This window comes from Amaranthus tricolor, chromosome 5 (genome assembly GCF_026212465.1).
Source record: "Amaranthus tricolor cultivar Red isolate AtriRed21 chromosome 5, ASM2621246v1, whole genome shotgun sequence".
Taxonomy (NCBI): Eukaryota; Viridiplantae; Streptophyta; class Magnoliopsida; order Caryophyllales; family Amaranthaceae; genus Amaranthus; species Amaranthus tricolor.
In genome coordinates this window covers 31,331,097-31,350,536 of record NC_080051.1, presented here as the reverse complement: position 1 = coordinate 31,350,536, position 19,440 = coordinate 31,331,097, and the positions used below count along the sequence as shown (strand labels likewise).

The window sequence follows — 19,440 nt, the reverse complement described above, 5'->3', positions numbered from 1 at the left end:
TATATTATCTTCAAAATTGATTAACTAGAACAAGAATGATGGAGTTTGGATACAATGAAGTAGGGAGATGATAGAGTTATTTATAGAACATAATAATAATGGCTATTTTCAACTTTATAACGGCTATTTTTTAATTTTACAATGGTTAGTTTAAATCATACAAAATGATCAACAAAAGTCAAACGAGGTCAAGGGACATGTCGCTGTTAGTAACATTGACATTATGTTTGACCAGTCAAACATTAGGTCGATGTTATTAACAACGACATATCTCTTGACTAAATTTTTGACTATTTCTTTTAATTCGTTGTTAGTAAGTGTAAGTATACATCAAGCCTTGATTTGGAGATAAGGACGCTTATTTTGAAAATAAAGTTTAAATGAAGCTTATTTTTTAAATAAAATTGTTAAATAATTTTTTTTTTTTTCAAATTTCCTCTCATCAGTACATTCCAAATCTTAGATAAAAGTCAAGCAATTGAGTTGCGCAAACACCTATGGCCCATGACTGTCTTACGCATACGTGACGTACTCCGTTTTTTCTTTTTCTGTTTCCAACAACAATTACTTGAAACAAGACAATCAAGCAAGATATTAAAAACATGCTGAAAAAGAGAACACCAATACTTGCAAGAAGTCAAATAAATTGAGACGTTTAAGTGTGATTAACGGGTAATTTAGGGTTTAAGAGATACAGTATTAATTAATGGAAGTTATTAAATATCGCCATTTTTTCATTTTATCGCCACCCCTCCAAATAAAATTACGAATTTTTCCCTAATTTTTAAAAAATTACAATTTTGCCACTCCCTATAAATTTATTATTTACAACAACAATAATAATAATAATAATAATAATAATAATAATAATAATAATAATAATAATAATAATAATAACAACAATAATAATAATTAACTTTATTATATTCTTCAAAAAGAATATAAATAAAATTAATAATAATTACAATAATAATAATAATAATAATAATAATAATAATAACAATAATAAAATTAAAATTAATAATAATTTTTCAAAAAGAAAAAAAAAATTAATTGAATCGCCAGAGCCAGGCGATTCAATTTTTTTTTTCCTTTTTGAATATTTATAATAATAATAATAATAATAATAATAATAATAATAATAATAATAATAATAAAGACTACCTTTTGGGAGAAGGTGCAATTTAATTGCAATTAAAAAAGTCATTAATTGCAATATCTAATCAACCACCTTTGGGAATTCACAAATAAAGACTACCTTTTGAGAGAAGGTGTAATTTTGCATGTAGTTTCTTTTTTTTGAGCAAATATATCTTGAAAAATCCCACTAATTAACTTTCCAATGAAAATTAATTAGCCCCTTAATTGCAATTACATGAATAATTAGCGAACTAATTAATTTAGTTTTCCCACTATGATGATACTCATGATTGATTAAGATTTTTAGTTTTCCCATATTATTATTATTGTTATTCTTAATATTATTATTATTATTATTATTATTATTATTATTATTATAAATATTCAAAAAGAAAAAAAAAAGAATCGCCCAAAATCGGCGATTGGACCCCGGTTCAATCGCCATTTTTTTGGCGATTGAACCGGCGTCCAATCGCCCGATTCTGGGCGATTCAATTATTTTTTTTATTTTGAATAATTATTATTAATTTTAATTTTATTATAGTTGTTATTATTATTATTATTACTGTTATTATTATTAATTTTATTTATATTCTTTTTGAAGAATATAATAAAGTTAATTATTATTATTATTGTTGTTATTGATATTATTATTATTATTATTATTATTATTATTTATTAATATTATTATAAATAAGAAGTTTGTAGGGAGTGGCAAAATTATAATTTTTTACAAATCAGGGGTAAATTCGTAATTCCATTTGGAGGGGGGTAGCGATAAAATGAAAAGGGATGGCGAATTAAGGATTGGGTAAATAATTTGCTTAATCAAGTTATTTTAGATAAATATTTTCTCTTTTTATTTACAGGTTTTAATATAGATAAGTTACTAGATAGTGTCCGTGATGCACGATTTTATTAAATTTTCCATCATAAATTACATTAATTTATATAAAGTATTACAACTATTAATAACACATTTCAAAATCAAATCTAACAAAAAATATGTAAAATTATTTTATAAAAGTTTAAGCGAAAAAATAGTTTTTGTCATGAAAAATATAATCGACTTATATAAAAATAGTCACAACCTGAATCATATAAGAATTAAGCATTGCATTTAAGCAACCAATTGTATAAAAAAATCCTAATAAAAGTATATTATTTTTTAACCATTTTAAAATATCCAATACACTAAATAATACTCATTTAATAAATAAAATAAAAAATATTTTATAAATAATTGAAAAACAAATATATAGAGTTTTCTAAAACATTAAATGATGTGAGTAATAAAATCAAAGATTAAAAAAAGTAGTCATAAAAACAATGACATCATCATTGAATGTTGGAGGGAAAATTTTTATTAAGATTGTAGAACGTAATCAATTTTAAATAGTAATGATGTTAGGAGTATTTAATTTTAATAATAGTTATAAATAAATTATACATTACAGATTATAGATTACTGTGTCTAAGAAATTATGTAAATAATTCTACTAAATGATGCTGGTTAATTAATGTAAGTAATTACTATTCCTTAACTTATGCCTTGGGAGACAAGCCGACTAGATTTTTTTAGTTTTAGAGTTACAGAATTTAATATGTCTAAACTTAATTGAAATTTTAAACGATTTGTCTTAGGTGTTTATCTAAACTTTAAATTTTGAGTTTTTTTCTTCTGTCTAATGAGTTGTTTATCTAAAACTCAAAAATGAAATATCTTTCAATAAGGATAGATTGTACTCCTATGATACTACTTATTTTGTTTTTATTTGATATTCTTATATACAATATTCACATAGATAATAACTAGAGTAAAATAATAAATAATAAAAAATATTAAAATAAAGTTTACAAGAATAGTTTGAGCATAATAAACATTATGAAAATGTTAAAGTATAGGTAGGAAAAAATATACATGAGTTATAAGCATTAAAATTAAAGTATAAAATTAAGATATATTCAATGAATGTTATTAAATAAAAATATTTTTAGGGGTATAACAAATAAAATAAGCTCAATTGAAAAATGTAAACATTAGTTAGAAAAGCAAAGTCTATTGGTATTAATAATTTAATCATTATTAATATTTTTAATTATATTATACATAATAAAAATTATAAAAAATTATTAACACTTTAATGTTCAAATCTATTAATTTTCAAATTTCGAAAATCTCTAAAAACAGTTTCCAACTTTATCGGCTAATCAGGTGTAATTCGTGTAAATATATGACTACTTCCAAGTTCCAACTTGCACTTCCCAAATCCCAACTCAGTATAACTACGAAGCGGAGTCGATAGAATTCATAACGTATAATTTCCCCTTTGAAACGGTGCCGTCTTATGTTTTTGCGACCCCTTCTTTCTCCTGTTTGTGTTCTTCCCTACTTTTGTAGAAGAATGTCTTCATCTTCATCGACTAAATCACAAATCATTATTCCTTCTGTAATTTTCTCTCTTCTCTAAACCCTTCCCTTTTTTCGTTGTTTTATCGATTTTCCATGTTGTGTTTGTTTTTGGTTCTTGTTATTTTCCTGCTACATTACAGGAATTTTCACTATAATAAGTCGGTTAAATAGTTATGTATTTGCACTTTCAAGTTGCAAGTAATATTACAAAGAGGATAATCAGGATTCAGGACGAATCATAATACTAGATTACTAGGGTTAATCGAACGGTCATCCCGACAAATATATAGAACCCAATTAAGGTATTTCTTTTGCGTCACCATCATATTTATAGGGTTTTCAATCGCGCAACACGGTCCTAGATTCCCCAGGGGAATTGATATGTTTTATTATCTCTTTTTCTGGGTGTACAAAATGATGAATTAGTTTAATTTGAATGGTGTTGTTTAAGTTATTTGTTCTTTAGTTTAGTTCTGATAATTTCGTTCGGTTTTGTTCAAAGTTAATAAGTTTAGTTCAGTTTACTCAAACGTACTTGAGCGCAGTCGAGTTCAGTTGAGCACTGATTAGTACTATGTTAAAAGATACTAGTGAATCTAGACACTGGTATAGAGTGCACGGAACATATTTGTGTTATATGTTATATTTCGACCGATTTTATTAGTTACAGTTCCTGTAATAAATACTGTTCATTAAAGTTAAATGGATTTTGTTTAATTCGTCTTAATGTGTATTTTCATAATATTTTTTTTAAAATTTTTTATCATATGAAATTAAAAATATTAAAGATTAAAGGATAACTGAAAATTAAAAGTGTAGCAGCTATTAAAAATCAGGAAATACAAATTAATAATTTATGATTAAATGACTAGGATCATGATCTAGGCAGCCCGGATTTGGATTCCCCAAAGTGACTCAGAGTAACAGACTTGAATTCAACATCTCAGCAATTCAGCTTAAATGCTTAATCACAGAAGTATATTAAGTTAGAACTTGGAATCAATCTGTTATATGATGGAGGGTGATATCTGCTTACAAGTAAATTGCAGTAACTCATTAAGGCTGCTTTTACATGAAGGGGTTTGTTATGTAATTTGCTTTCATCATGAATGTGGCAAATTCTGTATGTACTAATTTCTTAAATCTTAAACCTTCAGTTTGGCTACTTCCTGCTAGGCATAGGAGTTTGATAATGTAGGGATTAGGGAACTTGGCTAAAATGTATCGTGGAGTGCATAATTCGATTAAGTTTTAAGTTTCTATAGAGGTAAATTGAACAAGACATAAATGTCATACATTACTAGTCTCTGGTGTAAGAAGGGTCATTAGCAAGCTGACAAAGATCATCACATTCATGATTAAGTGCCTTTTCTATTGATGCGTGCGTTTTCTATTTGTTGTATGTACGTATTCTTTTCTAAATTAACATCACTATTATTCGTTCCAATGTGGAGAAGAATTTAAACTATGCATCAAGTTGCATAATGATTGTATTATGTATAGGCTGCTTATAAGGTTTGGTACATGATAGCTGTCTATACTTTGTAATGAAGTTTAGTTCTTTTCTACCTAGTATCTAAAATAATGTGAAACAGGTTGAGATGAAGAGAAGTGATGATACTTCGAATGAAAATCAAAGAGACCTTGTCATGAGAACACCAACTCGAAGGGTACGATTGGATTTAAATGGCATTCATAAACATCTGGGATTTAGGAAACAGCCTAATGTCTCCGAAACAGTTAGCAGTAATGCAAATTACCAATCTATGATCAATAAGCCGTCTTCTTTTATAGATGTGAATGAACAGGATAGAAATTCTGTATCAGAGTTTGTTTCTTTGCCAAAGCAACCTGAGCATCCTTTTGTAGATGCTGACCACAAAAATAAGCTTTCTGCGTTCTCTGTAACCTCTGTTTCCAATGGCTCAGGAGAAGAATCCCTTGAAATGGATGAACTTTCACCTGATGTGGAGTCTGCACGCATGTTGGAGGAATATGATTTGCCAACTAGCTTTGGGAAACGAGAGCCATCGCAGTCCAGGAAGAAAAAATACATCAAATCTTGTCTTAATGACGGTGGGAGTTATGGGAAGAAATACTTGAAGAATAAAATTTTCACCCCCGTTGAAGTGTTCGATATTTGCAAGTCTGAAGTTGATGTTTTGAGACCTCCAACTCCTAGTGATTTATTTGATGATGCGAGAGAACCACTGATGAATCAGCTGAATGCGAAGTCTAGGCAATTAGTACTCAAACCAGGGATGATCTTGTTAAAGAGTTATATCTCCCTCAAGGAACAGGTAATTTACTAGAAACACTTCTTTTGATCAAGAATCTAACCTTAAGGACACTGTAGAAGTGTGCAAACAAGGATATGTGAATGTTCCCAATTACTAGAAGTAGCCATTTTCTGAAATTTTCCTTGTTTTCAGTCTAAATTGAAAGCTAAGACTTTATGAGCTCGTATTATCTCTAATTTGTGTGCTTGCTGCAGGTTTCTATAGTACAGAAATGTAGGAAACTTGGCATTGGACCCGGAGGATTCTATCAACCCGGTTACGAAACTGGAGCAAAGCTCCGACTGTATATGATGTGCCTTGGTCTTGATTGGGATCCGCAGACAAGAAAGTATCTTAAAAGAAGACGAATAGATAGATCTAAGCCGCCTGATATTCCCCCTGAACTCTTAAGTTTGGTTGATAGAGCAATGCTAGACTCACATGTTCTAATAAAGAGAGATAATAAAGTTTGCAATGCTGAACACATCCTTCCCAAGATGACACCTGATGTTTGCATAGTCAACTATTATACTGAGACTGGGCGACTTGGTCTGCATCAGGTATATTACCAGCATATTATCAATCTCACTTGGTTGTATATAGCGGAATAAACCGAGTATTATTACATCTATTCATTGAAACTTTGCTTGATGTGCTTACGGACTCTAGGTTTTAGTCTTTTAGCTATTAGTTGATCCCAAAAGCTTAATTCCAACAACGTGGAGTTGGCTGTTGTGATCAAGGCTTTGGCATTATTGTTGTATGTGTCAGATAGTTGATGCTCCAAGTTATGTAATATACTCTTATCACGCCCTCTCATATGAGAGTCTTTTGGGTTATAACTTACAAAGGGTGAATGCAACACAGACCCTCTTCGTACTTAACGCTAGAATTTACACTTGAAATGAGTAGTGATGAGATCGAACCTATGAACTTCCGTCATGTTGGCTTCTGATAAACCTAGAGTCTGTACATTGTGTGGCTGAAATTGTACAGTGGCTGAAGTTGTGCAGTGTAGGTTCAAGAAAGATCATGATTTTTGTAAATTTATAGGCTCGTTTTAGTTGGGAAGAACAAAATTTCGAGAAATCTATCCATGTTCCCCTGTTTGAAGTTTTACCCCTTTTTGCAAGGAAGCAAAAGAAAATTAAATCCTGCCCAACATGATTTCTTTTGAACCAAACACAAGCCTAAACTTGAAAACTACTGTCTCCTGCAATGTTCTGTTGTCGTCTAGTATATAGTAGCTCTCTGGATTTTGTGTGTTTATTTCCAAACTTGATGTATGTGTTTTAATCTTTTCATTTCCTTCAGGATCGCGACGAGACTACGGAATCACTAGCCAAACAACTACCTGTTGTTTCTTTTTCCATAGGGGATTCAGCCGAGTTCTTGTATGGGGATCGAAGGGACACAAACAAAGCAGAAACGTTGATTTTAGAATCAGGAGACGTCTTAATATTCGGAGGTGAATCAAGACATATTTTCCATGGTGTTGCTTCCATTATACCGGATTCTGCTCCTCGCGCCTTGTTGGAAGAAACCGGGCTTTGTCCTGGCAGAGTTAATCTGACTTTTAGACAAAATTATGTAGCTTCTAAAGATTTAACTTCTCAATGATCACAATTAACGCCTTTATATATGTGTTTATTTTCATTCGAAGCATAATGGATTGTTCATGTATATAGTTATATATCATTGCATTTGGGCAAGAACGTGGGATGATTGATGTTAGCTCAATTGGGGTTGGGGTTGTTTTTTTACGCGACCACCGAAGTATTTGGTGAAGTACTTTATTGGTCAATTTTTGCTAATTTGAGTATACATAGATGATTGACGGGTCAAATTATCAAATGTTATTTTTGTGGTGTATTAACCAGTTAAAATAGCTAATTGATATGAATTAGTTAATTTACAACAACATGCTCTAATCAGCGTGTTTAAAATTAATTAATCAAATCAATTTGTAAAATTAGTTGATCAGATTAATCTCTCTATTAGCTACCAATTATTAACTGTTTGTTAAATACACCCAATAAATTCAAACTCATTTGTAGTCCAAAAAAAAACTCTCAAATTAACCTTTACTTTGATCTTGATTATTATGCTCATTACTCATTTGTCACGGGCTTTTAAAAATTATAGCTAAAATTATGTTGTATTTTCTAGGGTAAATTCAGGGCTATAGTCATTTTTCCCATTTGTTACACAATATATTGACATTAATATGTTTTATAATTAAATAACCTGGGTTATAGTCTAGGCAAGCTCAGACTTAAATTTTCCATATATATCATGTAGATGCATATAAAATATAAGTGGATTATCAAAATTATTTTTTACTTGTAAATTAAATTGGACAGGGCCTAATGAAAAAAAATCTTTGTTTATGACAATTTCTCATGTTCAAATAATCTAGCAATCACATATTATTGAATTAAGACTTTAATATTAATATTAATGATTAATATTGTTTGTTGTCGCTATTTTCCATGATATATCCACTATTTACAATTATATTTTTCTCCCTTAATAAGTTCAAGCAAAAGATTTTTGTTGTCACCTTTTACTTTGAGTTGAAGTTTATTAAAAATTATCACGTTTCAAGTCACAGATATAGAAATCAATAATAAGACCATATAAGGCGTATATTTTAGGTTTTTAGACAAATAAAAAAAACAATTTTAGATTATTTTAACTTGATCAACTTTTTTAAAGTGCTATTAAATTAAGTTTTATACATTCATATTCATTTCTTTGTATGAACAATTAATATTCTCTTTATTTCATTTAATTTGCTAAATTTATTATAAAAAGCTCTCATTGAAAATATAAACATAACAAATTCATTGTAATCCAAGAAACGTAGTTTTTAATTTACCAAATAGGTAAACCAATTAGGTTATTATCCTAAGTATTTGATAACCCACTTACCTAATTAAAACTGAAAAGTGCTGACTCAATTACCATAAGAATGAAAATGGAAAAGTACACACTTAATGGGCTTAGTAGGAACCATTTGGATTCAATTTAATAAACCACTTTCATTTTTAATGTGCTTTCTTTAGTATCTTCTTAATTATGCACTTCTTACTTAGTATTACTAAAGGACTTCCAACATGTAACAATACTAAATCATGCACTTAATGCTCTTTCTTGTATAAGAATTGTCCATGTATAGCTGGTATACGCTAAACTAACTGTTTTTCCTATCTAATCCAATTAAGAAGCTACGGGTACCAAAATTATACACATTTTGTAAACGAAACACTATCCTATACTACCTTGGATTGCTATTAATTATTACATTTGCATAGTACTTGATATTGCTTTGTGTTTTTATCTTTAATTATTTGTAAAACGGAGTTAACTAGAATTTTGTAGTTTCATCTCAACATTCAATTAATATTTTCACAATATCATCATCGTCAACGTACCCATTGTATTTCACTCATAGAAATTATGATCAGGTTTTGAAGAGGGATGGAAGGAGGCAATCCATACCCATAAAAGAGGATTGCAATTAATTATTACATTTGCATAGTACTTGATATATATATATATATATATATATATATATATATATATATATATATATATATATATATATATATATATATATATATATATATATATATATATATATATTAGAATGTAAATACAACAATTTCAAAATACTCTACTAAAAAGTTAAATTATTGACATTTTGATCTACATTGATATTTTGATTGGGCATTTTAATTATTTCACCTCATAATGTGAATGAAGACTTAAGGTCTTCTAAATATTATACTATCTCTATTCCAAGGATAAGTTTGAGTTGATTAAAGCATGAAAACATCTCTATCAAAAAGTTTCACAATAATTATAGTAGGTAGTAGCCATTATTTTACTCAAACGTCAATTGATATTGAACCGCTGGTAATTCAATAACTCAAATAACTAATTTTAAAACTAATTGCTCAGGATCAAGCGTGATAAACTATGCCACGTAATTTATAAGTAACTAATCTAAAATTAAACTGAATGAAATGACATCAGTTTGAAACTGATGTGATGATCCAAATAATAAATACCTTCAATTTAAACTTTTGATTGATTTAACCGATAAAAAGAGATTATTATCATTAAAAAAATGTTTGTATAGTTATTGTAACCTTTGTATTGCAAGATAGATGTAAGAAAGAACTAAATGCATTTGGAGGAGGAATCTAGTCCATTTGTAGGGTTTGATTCATCGTATTGAAAATAAATTAAAAATAAAATAAAGAAATAAATCAAAACTAGCCAGACATAGAACTAATGTTAGGCTGGTTTTTGGTAAGAGCATTAGTAAAGGAGTATTATAATGAGATGCTACCTTATCTTCAATATGCACAATGATGCCCATTTTACGTGGATTGATAGATTGATGTTAATTGTATGAACAATTAATATTCTTTTTATTTCACAAGGATGGAGGAGTACATTTTTTTTATGAGAATTTGACTTAATTTCTTGTCAAATTAAAACATCCCCTTTATACTTAGTCAATCTCAATCATTTGAGATTAAGGCTCTAACATTATTGTTGTATTCACTTTCATACTACAAATGTTTTTGAATTGAAAAATCATTTTTAATTGTTAAGTCTTTAGCACATCAAAAATAAGAAGGCTACATATAATAAAGAAGATAAGAATTATATATATATATATATATATATATATATATATATATATATATATATATATATATATATATATATATATATTTGTACGTAATTGAATATATATTTTGTACGTAATTTCAACTCATGTATATAAGAATAAAATAAGATTTCATATGACTATATTATTTATTATACATGATTTAGAATAAAATAAGATTTCATATGACTATATTATTTCTTATACATGATTTAGAATTACAAAATAAGATTGAAGATGAATTAATATTACAATTAAAAGGTAATGAGTATTGGTGAATTTTTTTTCAGGAAATTCCATGTGGTGATTGATTCCGAGTTTTCGGCTTTTTTATGTGGTTGAAAAACAAAGTTGTTAAAATCGGGATTCTACTTGGAATCGTTCAGACTTGTAGAATCGAATCGTAGAATTATAAGATTCTACAATAAATTTAAATTTGTTATCTAGTCATAATTATTCACATCAAAAGTTTAAATTTATTGATTAGAGTTTCATTCACTTCATTTTTAAGAATGAAATAGAAAAATATTTAATAATTAGTTTAAAATTTTCATACCTAGATGAAGAAATTTATTTTTTAAAATTTATGATGATCAATCGTTAAATTGTAAGAAAAATTGGTACATAAGAAAAATTAAAAAAATTAAAAATAAATGTGTAAAATCGACTCGTTAAAAATTTATTTTCATACCTCTACAAATTTTATATCAATTAGAATCGTAAGATTCTACCAACTTAAGATTCTACCTACGGTTCGAATCACTTGCTTATTTTTGGATCGTAAAATCGTAGAATCATAGATTCGAATCGAGATTTTAATCCATGTGGCAACCTGAGCTTTTAATTTTTCCATGTGATAGAAAAAATATTAAATTTTCGATTAAATTAAGTAATCATTTCGTTTAATATTAAAAATATTAAAAAAAGTCATTATTTTTTGGAAAAAATAGGGTAATGTTAATAAGAACATTCTCCTTTTATTTACCACGTGGAAAAGTTAAATGTTTAAGCTCACCACTAATTAAAAAGTTACTTGTCTGCCACGTGGCGATAATTTAGGAGTACCCGCTTGAATTTTTTTTTTTTTTGATAAGCTGAAACCTAAGAGGCTAAGAGACCTATACGTAATGAGATCATTGCTGTGCAGACTCCCTGATTGCCTGTATCAAATTAACTCTTTTCCAATATCCCTATATAAATCACAACCAACCATGGCTGCTTGTTTTTCGTTCTTCTCCCTCTTTATCTCTCTTCTCTCCCAATCACTTTTTGTCTTTGTCACATTTTCCTACTGGAAAACCCCATAAATTCCTGCTTATTTGGAATCAAATTCAAATAATAAACAATGGCTTACACCGGAAATTTGATTAGGAGAATCTTAATGACCCAAATTGGTGGGACCCGTCGTCTCTTTTCATCTCCGGCAACGGTGGCTGTGGCGTCGAAAGGTGATGTCATTTCACCGGAAGCTGACGTCATATTGCCAAAGATGCCGCCTTTTGATTATTCACCGCCGCGGTATAGTGGGCCTACTAGTGATGAGATTCTTAAAAAGCGTAAGGAGTTTCTTAGCCCTTCTATGTTCACTTTCTTTAATCAACCGGTAAGTTTTTTTATTTTATTTTATTTTATTTTATTTATTGCATTAATATTAAATTTTGTTTTAATTTTTTCATAATTCATATGAATAATGCATGTATATGTGAAGTTCTTATCTTTTTTAATATTACTGATTTTTAGTAGCTTGTTTGTTACATTGTGAATAAGGGTATATAACTGTTTGTCATGATTTAGTTTTAATTTATGCTCCTATTATGTAATTCTCATCCACATATTTGGCATGCAGTTATTCTGTAAAACTATTATCCAGTAACATTGAAAGCTTTATTTTATTTTGATTTCAAATATTATCAATTTGATTCAGGAAATTACCAGTGTTTAATTTTTGAGCCATTAGATATAAATTATATGGAAATAAGTTTGATTCAGGAAGCCTAGCTCGAAGAGATTTTATTGATTGCATGGTAATATTGAAAGCTTGATTTAGTTTTGATATCAAATTATTTTAGGTATCACAAGTCATGATTCTCAAATCAGTAAATATATTTTACATGGAAACAAGTTTGATACTATGTTCCTTCGAAATTGCAATAAGTGGAGTTGATGCAAAAATTAATGAATTGCAAAACATTTAAATTTTGCTAAAAAGAGATTTGAAAATTATGGGGACGAGAATCAAAGAAAGTGGTATGATAAATTTGGTCTTATACACAAGTCCACACAAGAAAAGAGTCGACTGCACACTAACCGACTTGATAAGGTTGCATCTTAAAACCAATGGGCAATAGTTACCCTTTAGAAATCACATGTGTTTTTTTAGGGATAAGGAAATGTGATGAAGTAAAGGGACAAACTGAAAAGAAGAATATGACAACTTTAAAGGGATATAGAGTAATAGTAGCTTTAGAAATTTACCAGGTACCCTTTTGGGTTTGTTAAATTTAGTAAATGGTTATTTTTCCCCAAAGATTTGGTTTGATTAGTACTTGGTTCTTTTCAATATTTTTTTTTTTTTTGTAGTTATGATAAATTTTTTGGAGATAGATAAATTTTTGGTTGATTGCTCTATATATGCTGTGTTCATTCTTTTTGTTTTTTTCTTCTTATTGGAAGAATGATAATTTTAAATAATAGTACTAGTATTATTGATACAATCTATATGTTTGTTGTGAGGTGGCAGCTGAACGTGGTAGATGGAAGGATGCAATACTTGTATGATGAGAAAGGCAGGAGATACTTGGATGCATTTGGAGGGATTGCTACAGTGTGCTGCGGTCATTGCCACCCAGATGTGGTCGCAGCCATCGTCAACCAAACGCAGCGTTTGCAGCATTCTACGATCTTGTATCTAAATCCTGCTGTTGCTGATTTTGCCGAGGCTTTGGCCTCGAAATTGCCCGGTGATCTTAAAGTATGTCATCATCTTCTTTTCTGTCTTATCTTTTAGTATTGTTGTTTAGTGTTTGTTTCTAGACTTTATTGGAGTACATATGATGTTATTGTATTGGAATACAAATGAAAGTGACTTTTGTTTTGTTTGGTTCAAAAAGAAAAGATAGTGACTATGTCCTTGTACCATGATTTTAGTTCATTCACTAGTGGTTAGTTTACTTATTAGTATTTTACATATATGGAAAAAGCTTTGCTTTTAAAGTTTGGTTTTAAAGCATACATTAAAGCCACCTTTTATTTTAGTGAGCATCATCAAAGTTTTTGTTGGTTGTTGCTCTTTTTGCTATGCAATGATATAGAAGTACATATTTGTTCTTTTATTTGTTTGAGATGACAAGGGCGAGCAATGACACATGTTTGTGTAGGCTCAAAAGGACCTGCCTCCTGAAAATTTTTGGGTCGTTATACAAAATAAATCTGTTGTGTGTTTATTATAATAAAATTGTTAGAGGATTAACAATTATGAGGCCTCAACCATCAGCTTAAGCTTTTGGTTGAGTTGGTTGTTGGTTCCCCGATATTGTTATTAGAGCCAACTTGACAAAAAGGTCACGCGTTTGAATCTCAACCACCCCTCATTTAAAGTGGAATATTCATGCCAAATATGAGGAGGGTCTATGTTGCATCCCCACTTCTAGCCCAAAGGGCTTTCGTGTGAGGGGTGTATTAGAGTTTAATATATCCTGGGGCTTTAATCATCAATTTAAACTTTTGATTGAGTTAGTTTCTTGACCAAAATAATGGGGCAAACTACATAAAATAGAAATATGCTGTTTTTCTATGTGAGGATGTCACTAAAGGTTCAAGAACTTGGTCACCAACTTTTACTCCCAAAGCAACAAGGAAAATAAATAAAGATCAAGGAAAAGGAATTATTCATGTTGTAGCCATCAATTAATTCAATGATTCATCATTTTTGTCTGATATAATGTTTTGTTTCTGATTCACCCCAGTTATCACCTGTACCAGATTTTTCTTCTTACTGATTACTGATTGCAATTTCTCAATGGTGTGACGTAATGTGACAATGAAAGTTTAACACATGTTTTTTAGATCCTTGATTGGAAAAAAACCAAGATGGGAACCATAGTGACTCCTTCATCTATGTTCAAAATGGACACGGAATTTATCTGGCTACTTTCTTTGTTTTGTACTTTCCTTTATGAATTATTTGATCTTTTATGCTATATTGTGTGTAGGGACTTTGTTTGGTTTTCTAAACTCTACATGATAATGTCTTTTGGACTTTCCGTCTTAATTTCTTGATGTGCTTTATATGCTTCAGGTTGTGTTCTTTACAAACTCCGGAACAGAAGCAAATGAGTTAGCCTTAATGATGGCGAGACTATACACAGGATGTCAGGATATTATCTCATTGAGGAATGCTTACCATGGAAATGCTGCTGGAACTATGGGTGCAACCGCTCAATGCAATTGGAAGTTCAATGTCACTCAGGTATAAGCTTCTTCTGTTACTTTCGGGCCTATATTCAATTTATTGACTCGTCTTAGGTTTTTTGGTTGTGTTTGTTGCACCATTTTCTACGAGATGGAAGTCGGTTGCCATTTTCCGAGTTTGCTAATAGCCGAATCTGTAACAGAACGGAGTCCACCATGCGATGAATCCCGATCCTTACAGAGGTCTGTTTGAAGCAGATGGTGAAATGTATGCTAAAGATGTTCAGGATATTATCCAATTCGGAACATCTGGTCATGTTGCAGGTTTCATCTGTGAAGCCATTCAGGTTAGTAGCTATAGCTAGGAAGATCCTCTTCTTCCGAGAACATAATCCGTAAGCGCCATCCTCTTCAATTAGTAAGATTTTTTCTAATAGGAAAATCTGAATAACTTGGGTTATTTCTTAGGAATCAGCAATAGCATATGAGAAGAGATTCAGCAACAGGAGTTTCAACACTAACATTCTTATTTATGCGGCAGGGAGTTGGAGGAATTGTGGAATTGGCCCCAGGCTATCTTTCCAGTGTGTATGACATTGTAAAGAAAGCGGGAGGCCTTTTTATAGCTGATGAAGTTCAAGCTGGATTTGCTCGCACTGGAAGCCACTTCTGGGGTTTCGAGGCTCATGGAGTGGTCCCTGATATTGTGACCATGGCAAAGGTTGGTAATTCTGTACAGTATACCCTTGGAAGGTTAGGCGCATGTTTGACTTATTTGTCTCTGCATAATCCTTCTAGTTTGTCAATGGAAAGGCCTTATTGAATCTGTTTTCTGAAGTTTATCGTATATTGTCATCAATCCATTGAAACGCAAAACGTGAAACACGAAACTTTTCCCCGTACCACGTTTCGTACCTTTCGTACTGACTCATAGGAAACGCGATTTGAAATGCCAGTTGAAGCATTTCGGTTTTGCAGACGACAAAGTACGGGCTTTTTACATTCACCAATCTATGCTACAAAACTACCCCAACTCAAATGCCTCACACCACACCAATCAATGTATTTGAACAACATTTTATGACCCTATCTTGGCTACTATTGGATCAAATGTTGTTCCCTAAGTTTCCAAAGCACTAAATTAACGTTTCTCGTATTTCAGTTCGTTTCTCATATTGAATAGTATTCCTTTCATGTACTATTGGGTACTACTCTTACATGTGACTATGTGTGTCACATTGTAAAATCTTTAGGAAGCTGAATTATTGAATTTTGTACACATATCTTGTGACACTTTCCTAGGAAACCATCAAGAACAAAGAGAATAATGTTATTGTTAATAGCTAAACATATGTGAGGACATTCCATGTCGTAAGCTCACTCAGGATTTTGTTGTTTGTTGATAAGAACATCTGAAAGTCTAGCTGGGATGTCTGTTAACATATGATTTTTCAGGGTATTGGGAATGGCATTCCGCTTGGTGCAGTAGTAACCACACCTGAAATCGCTAGTGTGTTAACTCGTCGTAGTTACTTCAACACATTCGGTGGAAATCCTGTCTGCACTTCCGCAGGACATGCTGTTCTCAAAGTGATTGATAAGGAAAAGCTTCAGGAAAATGCTCATCTTGTGGGTACTCATCTCAAAAACCGACTCACTACTCTCATGGACAAATATGATTGTAGGTCACTTTCCCTCATTAATTACATTTTTTTTATATTTCTACGATATTTTCTTCGACCATGCTGATATTTGTATTTATCTCAGTAATTGGAGATGTGAGGGGAAGGGGATTGATGCTGGGGGTCGAACTAGTTACAGATCGCGAAAAGAAAACTCCAGCAAAGGCTGAGATCCTTCATGTGATGGACCAAATGAAAGGTGAGTGTGTTTCCCGGTTACCCGTCTACTACTTTGAGTGTTGTTTTCGTTGCATGCTTCGAGTCTGGTAAATGCTTTCCCATTGATTAATGTTTTTCATTTGAGCTGTACAGAAATGGGAGTATTGGTTGGAAAAGGAGGATTCTATGGCAATGTATTCAGAATCACACCTCCTCTATGCTTCACCAGGGAAGATGCCGGTAAATTCTGCTCTCAATTGGAAAAAATCGTGTTCTTTTCCCATGACTTACGAAACCAAAACCTGATTCCGTTTTTCTCCTTTTATGAGAATAAAGTGTTCTTATTGTTTGTGGGACGGGATGCAAGGCAATCAAAACGCAAAATGAGACTAAATCGGACTTAAAATGTCAAAAGCTTGCGAAACAGTTAGTTCCAAATGCACTTTGATGATAAAAAGGCTTTTGACGGACCCTAATCTGATCAAAATAGCACCCTAACAGAGCTCATGACTCGACTAGACCAAGAACAACCTGGACCAATTCTAAGCCAAGTTTCTCCGAATAGCCCGAGAGTAAAAAATTGATTGATCAATCGGAGCAAAAAAAAAAAAGATTTTCTTGACCGACTAGACAGACCTATTCGTCACCTATTTTCATGTTACGTTCAATTTGATTCCGTTAATGAATTAATCTCAGTATCTCACCTTTCTTTCCTTCTGTTTTTGACTCAGACTTCTTTGTCGACGTGATGGATTGTGCATTGTCGAAGATGTGATTGTGGAGGCATGTCAATATCATGGTCGGAGAAAGTGATGCTTTTAGTATCATATATAATTGTTCGTGGCGTTTCGTAAAATGTTGTATCTATTGCTTGCTTATCACTAAATCTATAGCATCCTATTAGCACATTGCGTCCTCACCCTCTCTTCTCTCTGTGAACTTGGGATCGATATGAACGATGAGTCAACACCTCGTTGTCTCTCTCTGCTCAAAAACATGCATAAATCCTGCTCGAATAAAAGTTGCAATCATTTTTAATGAACATCATAGTTTTGTTATATTGGCAACGAGTATTGGTGCGTTTGAAGCAATCTAGCCCTTGTGAATGTTCACTGGCCCCTCTAAAAAAATTAAGGTATAGGATATACAATTCCGTACATATATATATATATATATAGAAACAAGAATTGAACTTATTTTTCCGCTCTTTTGAGTTTGCTAAATTACAATACGTCAAACTTTAAAGGATAGAGGACGACATTGGGTATATATTTTGAATCATTGATCAATGCTTCAATTCAATAGCCAATAGGAGTAATATCTAAGTCAATTTAAACCATTAGTAATATTATCTAAATAATAAACACAAATAACCAAGTTAAATATTAAAACTCGTTTGAACCATCAATAATACTTTATACTTCTATAACTTATGATTTTAATTTATGAAAAATGGTATCATCAAGTCTTGTATAAGACCGTCTTACCATGATTAATTTTCTCGATCATCAATAATATATTTCATATTTATAGTATTTTTTTATGGGATATCTAAAAATTAATAATTATGATCAAATACAAAAATAAAATACCAACTACAATCATAAAATGAAACTTCCAAAATAGAGTAAAAACATAAATTGTGATCTGCAAAATCATAAACTAATCCATGAGAATTAATGAAACTTGTTCACTAAGTAGCTTCTATCTTGGTCATGATATTTGAAGGGGTAATAACAAAGAGATTATTTTTAAGGTGGAGTCATTTTAATATAGTCCAGTGTAATTCGAATTCAAGCCCGTAGGCCGTAATACATAAACTCATCCATGAGTCTTGATTATAACTCCTATATTCATATATATTTGCAGTATAATAATCATAAGATAATCCCTAATACTCTACACTCCAGAACAACAAAATTTAAGTAATGAAATCTACTAATAAATGAATCAAACAGCCATGAGATTTGAAGTCCCAGTATACCTAACAGTGATTGATGAAGAATAAGCTGCAGAACTCCTGGATCTCCTGGACACTTCCAAAGAGGAAGAAATCTGAAGTAGAGCAGAAGAAAGAACTGACACCAAATCATATAACATTTCAGCTAGCTCTGAAAACATCACAAGACTTCTTCTACCAAAAAAACAAACAAATATTGGGGTTCTCAAGTTCATTTTTATGTACAAATCTTTATGATATTTTTATGTCAGATTGGCTAATATTATGTGCCAATCTTGATGAACTCTTAATATGTTTCAACTTAATTCTGGTAAAGTTTGGTGAGAAAATAAGGTTTTTATAAGAGTGAAAAGAATAATAAAGATAAAAAAAAAAAAAAGGTGTCTTTTCAAGTGGGTAATTTTTGTACATAAAAGTCTCATGTAAGGCTAAAGGTATCATTATCAAGTATATGCTAATGGAAGAGAAAAAGTCCACATAGCCAAATGATGTATTTTGATGTTTCCTACAAGAAACCTTAACAATTAAAGATTAACAACTAACAAACTAAGTAATTGTAGTTATGTAATATTGGATTAGCTAGTGATCCTTGATTGGTTATTACATCAGCTTTATTTCTCATCATGAAGTTATTAATGTAAAAGATAGCTTCTTTATTAAGTTAATATATATTATACACCTATTAAATCATAAAATTATTATTTGTTGTG

At 30.7% G+C, this 19,440-nt stretch overlaps 2 protein-coding genes across 3 annotated transcripts; both read left to right on the top strand.

Moving 5' to 3' along the window:
* The first annotated feature begins 3,411 nt into the window (after nt 1–3,411).
* LOC130814180 (uncharacterized) lies at nt 3,412–7,690 on the top strand. 2 transcript variants are annotated; one of them, XM_057680245.1, is made up of 4 exons: nt 3,412–3,590; nt 5,149–5,853; nt 6,048–6,392; nt 7,147–7,690. In XM_057680245.1, exons 1-4 carry the CDS (start codon nt 3,489–3,491, stop codon nt 7,450–7,452), a joined length of 1,458 nt encoding a protein of 485 aa, XP_057536228.1. In that variant the 5' UTR covers nt 3,412–3,488; the 3' UTR covers nt 7,453–7,690. The 2 variants fall into 2 exon arrangements, with proteins under 2 accessions (XP_057536228.1, XP_057536229.1); XM_057680246.1 differs by having other exon boundaries at nt 3,418–3,855; nt 7,147–7,689.
* A 3,954-nt stretch (nt 7,691–11,644) lies between these two features.
* Nucleotides 11,645–18,233, top strand: LOC130814179 (alanine--glyoxylate aminotransferase 2 homolog 3, mitochondrial-like). The gene is made up of 9 exons (XM_057680244.1): nt 11,645–12,122; nt 13,260–13,490; nt 14,817–14,987; nt 15,133–15,276; nt 15,471–15,650; nt 16,385–16,610; nt 16,697–16,810; nt 16,924–17,010; nt 17,502–18,233. The coding sequence occupies exons 1-9, from the start codon at nt 11,865–11,867 to the stop codon at nt 17,543–17,545; spliced, it is 1,455 nt and encodes a 484-aa protein (XP_057536227.1). The 5' UTR covers nt 11,645–11,864; the 3' UTR covers nt 17,546–18,233.
* Nucleotides 18,234–19,440: the final 1,207 nt, after the last annotated feature.